At 45.2% G+C, this 12,553-nt stretch overlaps 1 protein-coding gene across 2 annotated transcripts in view; it reads right to left on the reverse strand.

The window, feature by feature from the left end:
- Ccdc85a (coiled-coil domain containing 85A) overlaps positions 1–11,566 on the reverse strand; it is a 267,847-nt gene extending 256,281 nt beyond the window's left edge. For both annotated transcript variants that reach the window (XM_052199350.1, XM_052199351.1), the window contains exons 1-2: positions 10,640–11,566; positions 3,239–4,193 (exon numbers count right to left, since the gene is read on the reverse strand). In XM_052199350.1, the coding sequence (XP_052055310.1) occupies positions 3,239–4,193; positions 10,640–10,900 (1,216 nt within the window). In that variant the 5' untranslated portion in view covers positions 10,901–11,566. The remainder of the gene's footprint in view (positions 1–3,238; positions 4,194–10,639) is intronic.
- Between the last annotated feature and the right edge of the window lie 987 nt (positions 11,567–12,553).

Genomic DNA, 12,553 nt, shown 5'->3' on the forward strand with positions numbered 1-12,553 from the left:
TACAGAAATAAAAATTCAGTGCACATGTACTGTAATTACACTCTGGTGAGACTATCAACTCTTAGCAGAAGAGCCATTACTTAGGAATGAAAACACTTGATGACAAGAACTGAAGTAGCTATGAAGTTTTGCAATCATATAACCCTTCTGCTAGATTTAAATTATTATACTGCTAAATTTTAAAATTCATTTGTTTGGCCCACTAAGTTTACCTGAATCAACGTAATGATAAGTCATGCATAACATCATCTTTATCTGAAGCTCTGCCCTTGAAAGTAACATCATTTCATAAAAAGAAAGTCAACAGATTAGCGAAGTCAAGGCCAGCTTGATGAAGCCATGGCTCATGCTATCCTCAACCTCAGAAGGTAAGTTTCACTATAAGATGCCCACTCCCGACATTGTGTATGGCAGGGCTGACAGCCCTTGCTAAGGCAGAAATCAAATATATCCCGATAGGAAAGGAATAAGTGAAATCACCTGTGTTTGCTGACAACATGATTTTTATAAACAAATGTCTAAAGTATCTAAAAAAGCAAAAACAAAACAAAACAAAAAAACTTGTTAGACCTGGTAATCAAATTAGGTAAAGTTAAAAGACATAAACCTAGAGTCCCCAAATAAGTAACAAGTCTATTAGATCCTAGCTGCTATTCAACAAAGAAATTATGGGGATGGAGGTCCCTTTTCTGGTGAGATGGTTTAGTGCATAAGACCACTTGCTATGCAGGCATAAGGACCTCAGTTATAATCCCAAGGAACCACATAAGAAGCCAGGTATAGCCCAGAATATACTTGAAAGCTGGGCACTGGAGCCTCAGGGTGTGGGTTCAATAAGAGAATGCATCTCTGGAAAATAAGAGGAGTGATACACCATGACTCCCGGTGTTCTTTCTCTAAACTTTATATATGAACACATATGTGCATACACCACCAATATCACACACACACACACACACACACACACACACACACAATCAAGGAAGTAAAGGAGCTGTGTATTAAAAACTATAAAAATTATGAAATAAGAAAGAGATAAACTAAAAATATTCTATAATCATATAGAAATGATGTGATCTTTACCAAAATCCCAATGTCATTTTTCAAATAAATTATTTTAAAAATTCTTAAATTAAAATGAATATATAAAAGACTTCGAATATCCAAAATGATGTTAAACAAAAGAACAAGGCTGGAGACATCACACTCAATTTTAAAATATATTATAACCTAATTATAATGAAAACAACATAGAAAAATACAAAAACAGTTAAAGACATACTGACCATAGGGACAAGATAGAAAATTCTAAGAATAGACAAACATATTTGATCAACTGATTTATTTTCAAAGCCGAGGGCCAAACTCAGGGTTTTCCACTTGCTACATAAACATTCTACCATCAAGCTAAATGTTTCAGACAGACAGAAGGGCAGAGGCATGGGCACAGAAGGATGCCTATAGGCATTAACAAGATATCTCTAAATGAATAAAAAAGCAAACTTCAAATTTTCTCCACAAACAAGATTTGTAAGCTGTATAATGGTATGCTAATTAGACTGATTTAAGCATGCCACAATATATATACAAAGCCAATGCACCCATTTTACCTAATACACTTATGTAATAATAATTTGTAAATAAAATAATAGTAATGTTCTAAACACATTAAGATAAAATAATGAACTGTAGTTTAAAGAATCATTTTGTATCTCAGTCTCTTTTGCTTAAGAAAAGTTTCCTTAAAATAGTACAATTACTTCTCAAGCTCATTAAAGAGTAATCACAAATGGAAAAGGCATTAATTTTACCTTTCCATTAACCCGTTGTGTCCCTTGAAGACAAGCATCATAACCAGTCACCCCTCTCATGACAGTCGCAGCCAAACTGTCTTTCTAAATGATGTTGGGCTCTTATGGAGAACTGTGGGGCCAGAGCAGCACCACAGCAGAGAACTGGCTTCTCCCTGCCACCTCTCAATGTGCGCGACAAATAAAGCAACAGCTTTGTATTTTCCCCCGCCTGCTCGCTCCTTTTTTCCTTTTCATTCAGAGCACTGGACACTGGACAGCAAGCTTCCAGCGTCCGTTTTGCCACTAGTGAGAAGAATTACTATGAAATGGAACCCAGCAAGTCAATCCCCAGTGACAACATTGAAAACTCATCCTTTTGTGTCACTACTAAAACCTGGCAAACACCTCTATGCCTGCTTGGAGCTGGCTGTCCACAGACTCTGAAGCAAATTTCAAATATAATGATAAACCTCAGACCATCTTGAATGTAAACCCCACAGTTGATAAAAATCAATCATGATCAACCCAACCCCACCATACATAACACAGGGCTGAGGGGGGGTGGTAGAGCTCTTTTTATTTTCTTTAAGATTTTTTTTTTCAAGTTAAAAGTGATTTTAGAACCAGGATGCAGAAAATCAAGTTTCTTCCAAAAGGTTTAAGAGCCCTAATATAATGTCACCTCAGTAATTACAGTGGATGTTCTACTTTCTAGACTCTAGACAGTGCACATTTTAAACAGGCACATTTAACTGACCCAGAAAGATGTCTCCTGCCATGTCATATCAGGTTCAGAATAGGATTGAGATTTTGTTGAAAAGGTAATAGGCTCTGAGTAGGGAAGGGATCCTTTGCTGCATTTTAATACAAATAAAAAAGGTCACAGTTGATGTTTTAATCCTAACCCAACGGAAAATTATAAAAAAAAAAAAATCAAGATAAAGGCACATGCACAGATACTTAAGCAAACCCCATGGAGTCTGTTTAGGAACACGAACTTTTGTTGTTGTTTTAAATTATTTATTTCTTCCTGTACATAAGCTATTCATTGGCTTCATCTGGAAACCGTGCCACAAGTAATGTCTGGTAAGAAACAGCATGCAGTTAAGAGAGTGTTCAAGGACACAGTTAAAGAATCTATTTTTATCCAATGAAGAATAGATTTTCCCCCTGGCAACTCAGCAGCACAAGATAAACAATTCACATTTCCTCTGTAACCCCTCACACCCAAGCTCCATCTGGCTGATAGTTGTGTAAGATAAAATAAATAAGGGGAGAAAGGGGAAGAAATACATGATCTTTATTTCTGGCAAATGTTAGGTCTCTACCTACCCGCCCCTTTCCCAAACCTCTCTGTTCCTAATACTGCTGAAGATGCCCTGTGCATTCATAATGGTCTACTGAGTTGCCAAGCCAAAGCAGCCCCCCAGCGCCTACTGACCCACCATTCATGCCGCTGTAGACACTCCGGTGATGGGGTGATGAGTCCTCTTGAGCAGGCCGCCGGAGGGTGCCCTCCCTGCTGCCCCCGCCGCTGCCTCCACTGCCTCCTGAATGTTTGTGATCAGGGCTGCCCCCATAATGTTGTTTGAGATGCTCTGGGCTTGTTCCCCGAGCTCTGGGGAGGTGCTCCAGGCTCCCACCAAGGGCATGTTTCTGAAGATGCTCGGGGCTGCCTCCACTGTGCCTGGTATGTTCCGGGCTGCCTCCTGGCCTGTGCTTTTGGAAATGTTCGGGGCTCCCACTCAACACGTGCTTGGGCAGCATTTCTGGGCTGCTCCCTGGATGTGGGTGCCTCTGCTGCTCAGGGCTGCCCTTGCACAAGGATTTGTGGTGCTCAGGGCTGGATCCTTTCAGTGCTTTGGGGTGATCTGGGGTCCCGGAAGCCCTGGGTTTTTGTAGATGCTCAGGGCTAGTGCTCCTATGTTTGGTGTGCTCTGGGCTGCCCTCGCTCCGGGGCTTCTGTAAATGTTCAGGGCTACCCCCGCTGGCATGGTGTTTGTGGTGGTCAGGACTGTCAGTGCTGCCAGTGCTGGAGGTGCTGCTGCCATCACCCACATCCCGCACATAGGGGGCAGCAGAGGCCACCAGCTGGCACAGGCTGGCCTGGCTGTCGATGGAGCAGCGGCTGCCAGCACATCCTGCGCCCTTCTCCTCGTCCAGCAGCACACAGAGTTCCTTAAGCTCCATGTTCTCCTTCACCACCTCCTCCTGCTTCGCCTCCAGCTCCTTCAGCTTTTGCAAGTATAAGGCCACTTCCTTGTGCATCACTCCAGCGGTGTAGCGACCCAATCTCTGCCACTCCCGGGAGACCCTTTTGCCTTTCTGCCGGTCATCATCCAGGAAACAGCATAGGTCTCTCAGTTCCTGATTGTCTTCCTGGAGCTTCTGGTTAATATCCTGAAAAGTGAAATGGAAGTTCAACGGATGCAGACAGAAGAGGTGGCATCTCATCTAGACCCTAAATGTGGAAACTCCTGAATACTCCTTACAGTAGTCCTGACACATGGTTTATAAACCCTTTAGGACATCTCTATCTCCAAAAATACTCACATTGGATTTTATGGGAGTAGCAAAATTACAGTTATGAAGTAGCAAAGAAAATGATTTTATAGAGGGGTCACCACAACATGAGGAATGGTATTGAAGAGCTGCAGCATTAGAAGGCTGAGCACCACTGCACGCCAGGTGAGAGACCGCAGAAAGACGACAATTGACGATAACCATAACGTTCAATTATAGTACTCGTTATGTTCCATACGGGATACTCTACCCGTTATCTTATTCAATTTTCCATCCCAATGCTTAGGAGATAATATTTAAGAGTTTTTCACAGAAGAGCCTGGGCTTCAAGGAGCTTCGCTCAGTCAGCAATTAGGCAGCAGCCAGTTGATAAACAGGAAACTGGTCTGGAGACAGGGTTTCCCTCCCCTACTCTCTGGAAACAAGATAGTGGCATGGTGGCTCACACAGGCAATTTCGGGAACCCTTGAAGCTGAGGCAGAGGACTTTAAAGTCCTTTCTAGGACTTTAAGGCTAATTTACACAACCCTGGTGAGTTTTATGCCAGTGAAAGAAAATGAAAGAAAAGAGAAGAGATAAAAAAAAAAACAACCAAACAAACAAAGTACCCCAAAGTTTCTTGTGACTTGAACTTGAAAATACTGAGAGGTTCTGAGGCAGCACTTTGAGAAAGCTGATGTGACATTTTCAGACACATCAAAACATGAGGCACCCCATTTCCTCAGACCCTAGGGAAAAGCACAGATACCTCATTAGGGGCATTTTTTCCACCTTCACTGGCCATAACCACTGGAAATTCACCCAGGCAACTCACCTTTAGCATAAGCTAAAGCTGCTGCTCTTCTAATACTGCTCTCCCAAAGTGCACCTCTCAGTCAATGTCACCTGCACCTATTGTTCTTTATAAGTATACAGGGTCATCCAGTGTCCCCTCCTCACCTTCCAATTCTGAGCCAAACAAATCTTTGGAACTTGGACTTCCAAATGTTATTTTTTTTCCTCCTGACTTGAGGTGTTAGTAGCTTCCCTTAGGATATACTGCAAAATCCCTCAAGTGCCACAGAGTTTCAAACGCTCTGTCTCTGTGTACTTCTGTAGCATGAAGAGTGATTCGTTTGTTCAGTTACAGAGTTAGTAACCACAGACTATGTGTTAGGTACTAGTGGAAATGTCAGGAACATTCATGATCATTCACAAGACCCTAGAACCTAACATCCACAGTTTTCACTCTGGTAAAGGACTATCAGAAACCAAGTTCAGACAGCAGTAAACATGTATGAAAAATGCTAGGGGAAAACCTGACTCTTCCTCCTACCTTCAGCCACTGCCTTGTCTTATGTCTTCTGCCTTCCCTCAATAACCTCAGCATGCACTCCTCGCCAGACTTTTCTTCAAAAACACTTTGCATGTTGAGCCTGTCCTGAAACACTTCAGGCTCCTGTTACCAGGGAAAATTAATAAATCATTTTCTACCTGACTATGTATTCCAAGTATAAAATATCTTATTGTCATGAAGTGACACAATATGAGAGATTTCTCTGAGAAATGTCCCCCAGAACCAGAATTCTATCATGATGAAATGACTCTCCTATCCAACACATAAGAATTGGACATACTTGAGGATTCACTACACATCACCTTCATCTCATTTCTCCTATAGAGCCCTGACAATGTGAGAAGCAGATGTCTGATGTCTCTGTATATATAATACACTCATCATGCTATGCTGTATACAGTGGACACAATATATATTTATGGGCATCTCAGTTGTTTAAATCTCTAAGCCTATTGCCCAAACAAGCTACAGTATAGTTGCTCAGAAACAATCCCATGTTCTTTTTACTCCAAAATAAGAAGGGCTATCTAGACAATAGGAGGGTGAACCCTTGACATTGATGCTTTAGAGGAAAGTAGAAGCTTTGGATATTCAGAGAAAATGATTTTAAACAAAATCAATCTTGATAAGATTCAAAAATTATTCAATATTTAGCTCTATCCAGGCATTTGAGATGAACCTCAAGTTGTGTTGCTCTTCATTTGAATGAATTTCCATCTGGAAACACTTGAATTTGTCTATGCTATGGCTGCTCATGGCTGATCTAGAACTGTAATGCACAGAAGTGTTATCATCAGTTTTCCTTAAGAAGTGAAATGGATGCTTTTCCAAGATCCCAAAGCAGGTGGTCAAGCCAACGCAGGCCCAGTCACATCTCCCATAGCTCCTTCTTCCTATTATTAGTGATTTGGGGAATATTATTTGTCTTAATTGTTGGTCTAATTTTTCAACCTCTGCTGAAGCAACCAGATTGAACTAGCAATCTTGGGGAACTAGCTTCTTTAAGCCTAACACATTAAGATGTAGGCTTTCCTTTATAAAATACATTAGCCGTCCTTTTCACATCTCCATAAGCCACAAGATACCTAAGTGCCTCAAGTACATTTTTTGTTTTGCATAGTCTTCTTTTCTTATGTTTGAATATTTTTATTAGATATATTCTTTACTTACATTTCAAATGATTTCCCCTTTCCTGGACCCCTCTCTCCCCGAAAGTCCCATAAGCCCTCTCCCATCCTCCTATTCCCCAATCAACCTCCTCCCATGTCTCTGTCCTGGTGTTCCCCTACACTGCTGCATGGAGCCTTTCCAGGACCAGGGGCCTCTCCTTCCTTCTTCTTGGGCATCATTTGATCTGTGAATTGTGTTTTCTGTATTCTGAGCTTCTGGGCTAATACCCACTTATCTGTGAGTGCATAGTATGTGTGTTCTTTTGTGATTGGGTTACCTCAATTAGGATGATATTCTCCAGTTCCACCTATTTGCCCAAGAATTTCATGAATTCATTGTTTTTAATAGCTAAGTACATTTTAAAAGCTAGATCCACTCAAGATTTCAGCCAAGAGCAAACATAATTCTTCTCCAGTACATGAAAAATTGTTTCTGTGTTGATCTTATCTTTTCTGCATACACTGGGGGTTAAGGAATACAGTGGTTCAAATGATAATGCCCCCACATGTCAGCACCCCAACAGGCTCAGCTATCTGAAAGTGTCTCCAACTTGTTCTTGCTATCCTAGATGGGAGACATTTAGAAGGTGTGGCCTTGCTGGAGGAAATGTGTCACTGGAGATGGGCTCTGAGAGTCAAAAGACCTCTCGCCGCTTCCTGTTATCCCTATTACCTCTTGGTGCTTGCAGTTGGGGATCTGAGCTCTCAGCTTCCTGCTCTGCCATGGTCATGGAATTTTATCACAGCAACATCAAACTAACAATACAAGGAGTATGGTGAAATTAATATAATGTGGGCAACAATTCTGTAGCTATTCATTTTCTCCAAAACAATCCCCACCAGGATTCTGGGCCCAGCAGTACACAGGCGGTTCTTAGACCCTTACAGCACTCTGACCAACACTCTAACCTCCCTCCATGACTGTGTCCACACACTAGACAAAGAGTATCTGATAAGCCATTTCTGGACATTTCACATCTGTATGACCTTGAGAAAGCATTCTTAACTCTTTGGTCTCACTATGTCTGTGCGATGTTTAACCTTCATAAAAGCTTATGTAGTATCATTATATACCACTGAACAGATCAGAAGACTGGAAATGATAGGCCAACCATTTTCCTAACCTGACCAAGCTGTACACTGGCACGGCTACCTTGTCACTTCAAAATATTTAGATAGGATTTTAAAAGTCAGGTCACAGAAAAGTGTTGTGGTTCCAATTACCCAACATTTACAGTCTTTAAGAGTGCCAGGCCCTTAGAGGCACCCAAAATGGAATCACTTTCTTCTGGTTAAAACAAAAATGAGAAAGCATTCTTATCAGTCATTTAGTCAAGCAATTCCTGGCTTGCTATGGAATCCAGGGAAACTCCCATCTAAACTGTTAAGTGGGAGGGAGAACACTGGCTTCGAAGAAGAGTCTTCAAACCACGACACACTTAGGATGGACAAAAAGCCTGGGCCCTCCCATGGCTATGACAAAATGGGGCCGAGTCTGCAACAGAAAATGGCCTGCGAGGAGTGAGTGGTATACAATGGAAACATGCCAGGGACCCTAAAACTACAATCCACAGGAGAGACAAAACTTTCCCCATGTGAGACTCAAAAGGATGGCAAAGGTGACAGTGTGTCACTACTTTCTCCCTTCACCAGATGTTTGCAGACTACAGAGACAGTCTATAGGAGATTAGCTAAACCTTCCTCTTTGTTCAGATATATATAACAACCTCACCTCCTTGTTCACCTATATGCAACAATCCTGCCTCCCTGTTCAAACATATACAATAAGCACACTGAGCTTGAGGAGGGCTGTGGCTCTCCCCCTCCATCAGAGGGGGCATGCCCCACCATAGCCCAGCTTTTCTGAGTGTCTGTGTGCCTCCATTTCCTCACGCCCTTGCCCTAGTAGTTCTGGAACCCAAGCCATGTATGGACATCATAGTGACCACTCCCATTGATTCTGAACTTGAGAACGGGGCAGCCCACTATGCCCTGTAATACTGACTCATGAATCCAGACCTCCAAGCTGTCAACTTGAAGAAAAATTGCTCTTAACTATCTCTATAATTATTTTTCCAAAGGAGGCTATTGGATCGAGCGATGACCAACTAACGTTCCACTCATGCTGTTCCTCCATGGCCTCTCCTAGACTTGCACATAGCATACACAGCCTAAAAGAAGTTCCAAGGATTTCTTGAGTTATTAATATTAGTTTTGCTTCTAAGTGAAATCTTTACATCTTAATTAAAAACCTCCCATGCTACATTGTGTTTCAAACTGTAGAAGAACACTAGACCAGAACACCACAAGTCCTGCTGCCCAGCCTTGCCAGGGAGCCCAACTCCTGGGGGCACGTGGGTCTGCCTCATGCTCTCTCTGGATGACAGTAACTACCACAGGTCTCAGCATCAAACCTCTCTACAGAGTTGTAGCTTATTCTTACAGCACCTTAGGAAATAGAACGTACTGTTCACATTTTATTAATCAATAAAACAAAGCCATTCTAATAAACGAGGATTCTTCAAACTTACTTCCAAAATCATATTCCTTCTACTCTACCCCTCCTCTCATTTCCCAAAGAGTCAGGTACTTAATAAATACTCATTAGTAATAAATTAAAACAAGAAAGATTTTGACTGTGGGAATAGTGATGTCTGAGCCCACTCTAGGCGGTGTGTGACACCAGGTTTGGACCTGGGAGAGCTGTCTCTGCTGCAGCTCACACATAGGTGAGTCTGGAGCATCTGTCTCTTCACATTCCTCAGCACCCCAGAATCCCAGAGCTGGACCAGTAAGAAATGGCACCTATTCCCTGAGAATCTGAGGGGAAAGGAGAGAGACTAGAACATTTTGTGCCTGGAGAGAATTTGGTCCCTGGGGTTCCTAAGCTGATTTCGTTTGCGTCTGGCTTCCTATAAACAAAAGCAGAACAATGAGAGGAAGGAATACCAGAAGGCTCCAGGCTAGCTGTGAGCAGAGGAAGTTTGCAGTGCACAGCGTCAGGGCGGTTCCCGACGGGTCTGCTGCAGCCTGACTGGCACATTGGAGCTCTCCAAAGAGAAAAGAAAGTTCCTGGGTTTGGGAGCAGACCTGGCACAAAAACAAAGCGTCACTAAGAACACTTACCCAGCTCCTTCTACACTTGCCCCAACCCATGCTTAATAAAATTAATGTGAAATCCAGAGTGAAGAACAGGAAAGTAAAGAGTTCCAGGTGATGCCAACCCTAGTAAGGGAAGAAAAGCACGGGAGCTAGTAGAAGTCTCGAAGGCAGACATCACGCTCACATGCACCCAGCTCGGCGTCACACTCACACTGGCTCCTCGGGTGGTACCCGAGGCTTCTCTCCTGTTCCCAGCCGTGGTGTCCTTTCTTTGCCCTCTGCTCACCAGAAAGCTAGTGGCGTGGCGGCGCAGGAGCAGCTACACCCAGCCCCTAAAGGTGGCAAACTCGCTAGTTTTCTCCCTGTGGGGTACTGTGTAACCTAACTCCCGAAGCACCTTGGTTCCTTGGGGTATTAGAGATCCCCAGTACTCACCGTGCCCTTCCTTCTCTGGCTTCTGGCATCCTTGCTTCCTGTTCCCTTAGTCTCAGAAGCATCAGAGAAAGCCAGATGCCAAGTCCCCATGGAAAGAAAGGGCCTCCAAAGTTTGGAAAACTTTAAGGGCTGGAGATGGGGACAAGGGGTGCTCCTAGGAGAAGGGAGCCGCTCACCTGTTGACGGAGGGACGAAAGTTTGGCTTTCCCACCCTACTCCCACTGCGACTCCCCGATCCACGCCACGCCCAGCCTAACCTTCTTGCCAGGCCCAGTCCTCACCTTGAGCCCTCGGATCTCGCCGAGATGCAGCTGCAGGCGGCGGTTGACCTCCCGAATGAGGTTGCTGTGGTCCAGCATCGCGCTCACCTTCTCGGCTTCAGCGCGCCGCAGGCTGCGGATCAGCTCCTCCTTGCTCCACTGCAGCAGCTCTTCGTCCGTCACTTTAGATAGATCCTCCACACCCGCGGGTGTCGTCGCGCCGGCCTGAGCAGAGGGAGAACTTTCCGCCCCTGGCGCCGCGCCTCCAGCCGCCTTAGACATGGTATCCGCGCAGCGGCTGGTGCCAGTAGGTGGAAGAGGCGAAAAGACTGGCGAAGGTGCGGGCGCGGCTGGGCCTCCGCCCACACCCCTGTGCGCTTCGAGAGTCAGCGGCACCTCTGGGGGACCGCTGCGTGGAGACCGTGGGGATAGCGCTGATCGGCCATCCTACCTCGCCATCCAAGCGCGAGTACCTGCCGAATCCCGGAGCCCGACAGCCAGCTCCCGGTGGCTGCAGTGGTCCATCCCAACTCCGCGCAATTCCATGGTGAAGGGCGCCAGGGAGCAGGAGCGGGCGGGGACACCCAGAGAGCTCTGCCTCAATCCCCTGCCCTCTCCTTTGCTCAGATCCAGACAGCCACCCCCACCCCACCCCCCGCCACGGTCTGTCACGCACACGCCCTTCCCTCCCCTTTGCTCAAGCCCGAGGCTCCGCTGCTACCTTGGAGCGAGCTACTGTCCTTCCCCAAAGCTCCACGCAGCTGGCTAGCTGTAGTCCTGCGGCTGATCCTAAACTGTTCTGGGAAGCCTTGGGTTTTCAGAGCCCAGAGGAGGATGCGCGGGGGTTGGGGAGCGGCAGCGGGGAGGAAGCTGGCTCCCGGGAGGCCGCATCCCCCAACACCTCCGGCAAGGACCAAACAGGAATGACACTCAGCCGCCCAGCGGGACCCTGAGCTCTCGGTGCTCTGCTGCCAGGGAAGACTGGGGGCGCGGTTCCCAGAGCACAGGGGTGCGGGTGGGGCTGGAGTCAAGAGCAGGTGCCCAAGGCCTTGAAAGGCTCACGCGCGCCACCAAGCGACTAAAGGCAGTCCTCTTTCCTCCATCTCGGCAAGTCAGACTAGTTCAGGAAAGGCAGCCTGCTGACCAAAATGAGAGACACTCAGTACTTGGAAGAATTAGGTGCAGAAATGTTGAGAGCAAAACCTATGAATAGCTAGCTAGATACACTTCGGGAAGAACGTCTGCACCGGAGGTCACAAAATCCTCAAGCTCAGGGAAACAGGGCAAAGAGCTATTAAACTCAGCCCTTTGGGGACATCCACCACATCCCCAGGCCTTGTTTTCACTAAATACTCACCATCTTAGGAAGAAGCTTCAGGGGGAAGTACTTGACCTTTAAAATATTCGTTAAAGAAGGCCTTTAGTAAATAAAATAGCTTCTGCTACTTCAGGGGCCTGGGTTTTTAGGTCTGCATACCCAATGCCCTTGGCAAAACAAATCGAAATACCAACCAACACAAACTGAGATTTTCACTCCTCTGTGTTGCAAACTGGGCTGGCCTTTAATGGTCATATCTGGAAGGAGACAGTCTGGGTTCTATGTTTGGCTACTCTCTGGTTAAGTACAGCTCAATCCTCTTACTTCCCTATAGGATGGGTGCAGAAGACCCTGACAGTATCATATCTAGGAAGCCGACAGGACCAGAAAATTACAGAATCACACTATTCCAGCCTGAGCTTCCGTCACAGTGCGGATCTCAATCATGAGTCCTCTAATGAGCGTACATTGTCTTTAAAGCTGCTACCTTGTAAAAACTGATGAGTTAGGGACTAAAACCTTTGCTTTCTGGAGATCAAAGGAAAGTGGTGCTGCTAGCCCCTGACAAAGAACACCCCCACCACACACACACACAGCACCCCCCCCACACACACACA

The sequence above is a fragment of the Apodemus sylvaticus genome, chromosome 11 (genome assembly GCF_947179515.1).
Source record: "Apodemus sylvaticus chromosome 11, mApoSyl1.1, whole genome shotgun sequence".
Lineage (NCBI taxonomy): Eukaryota > Metazoa > Chordata > Mammalia > Rodentia > Muridae > Apodemus > Apodemus sylvaticus.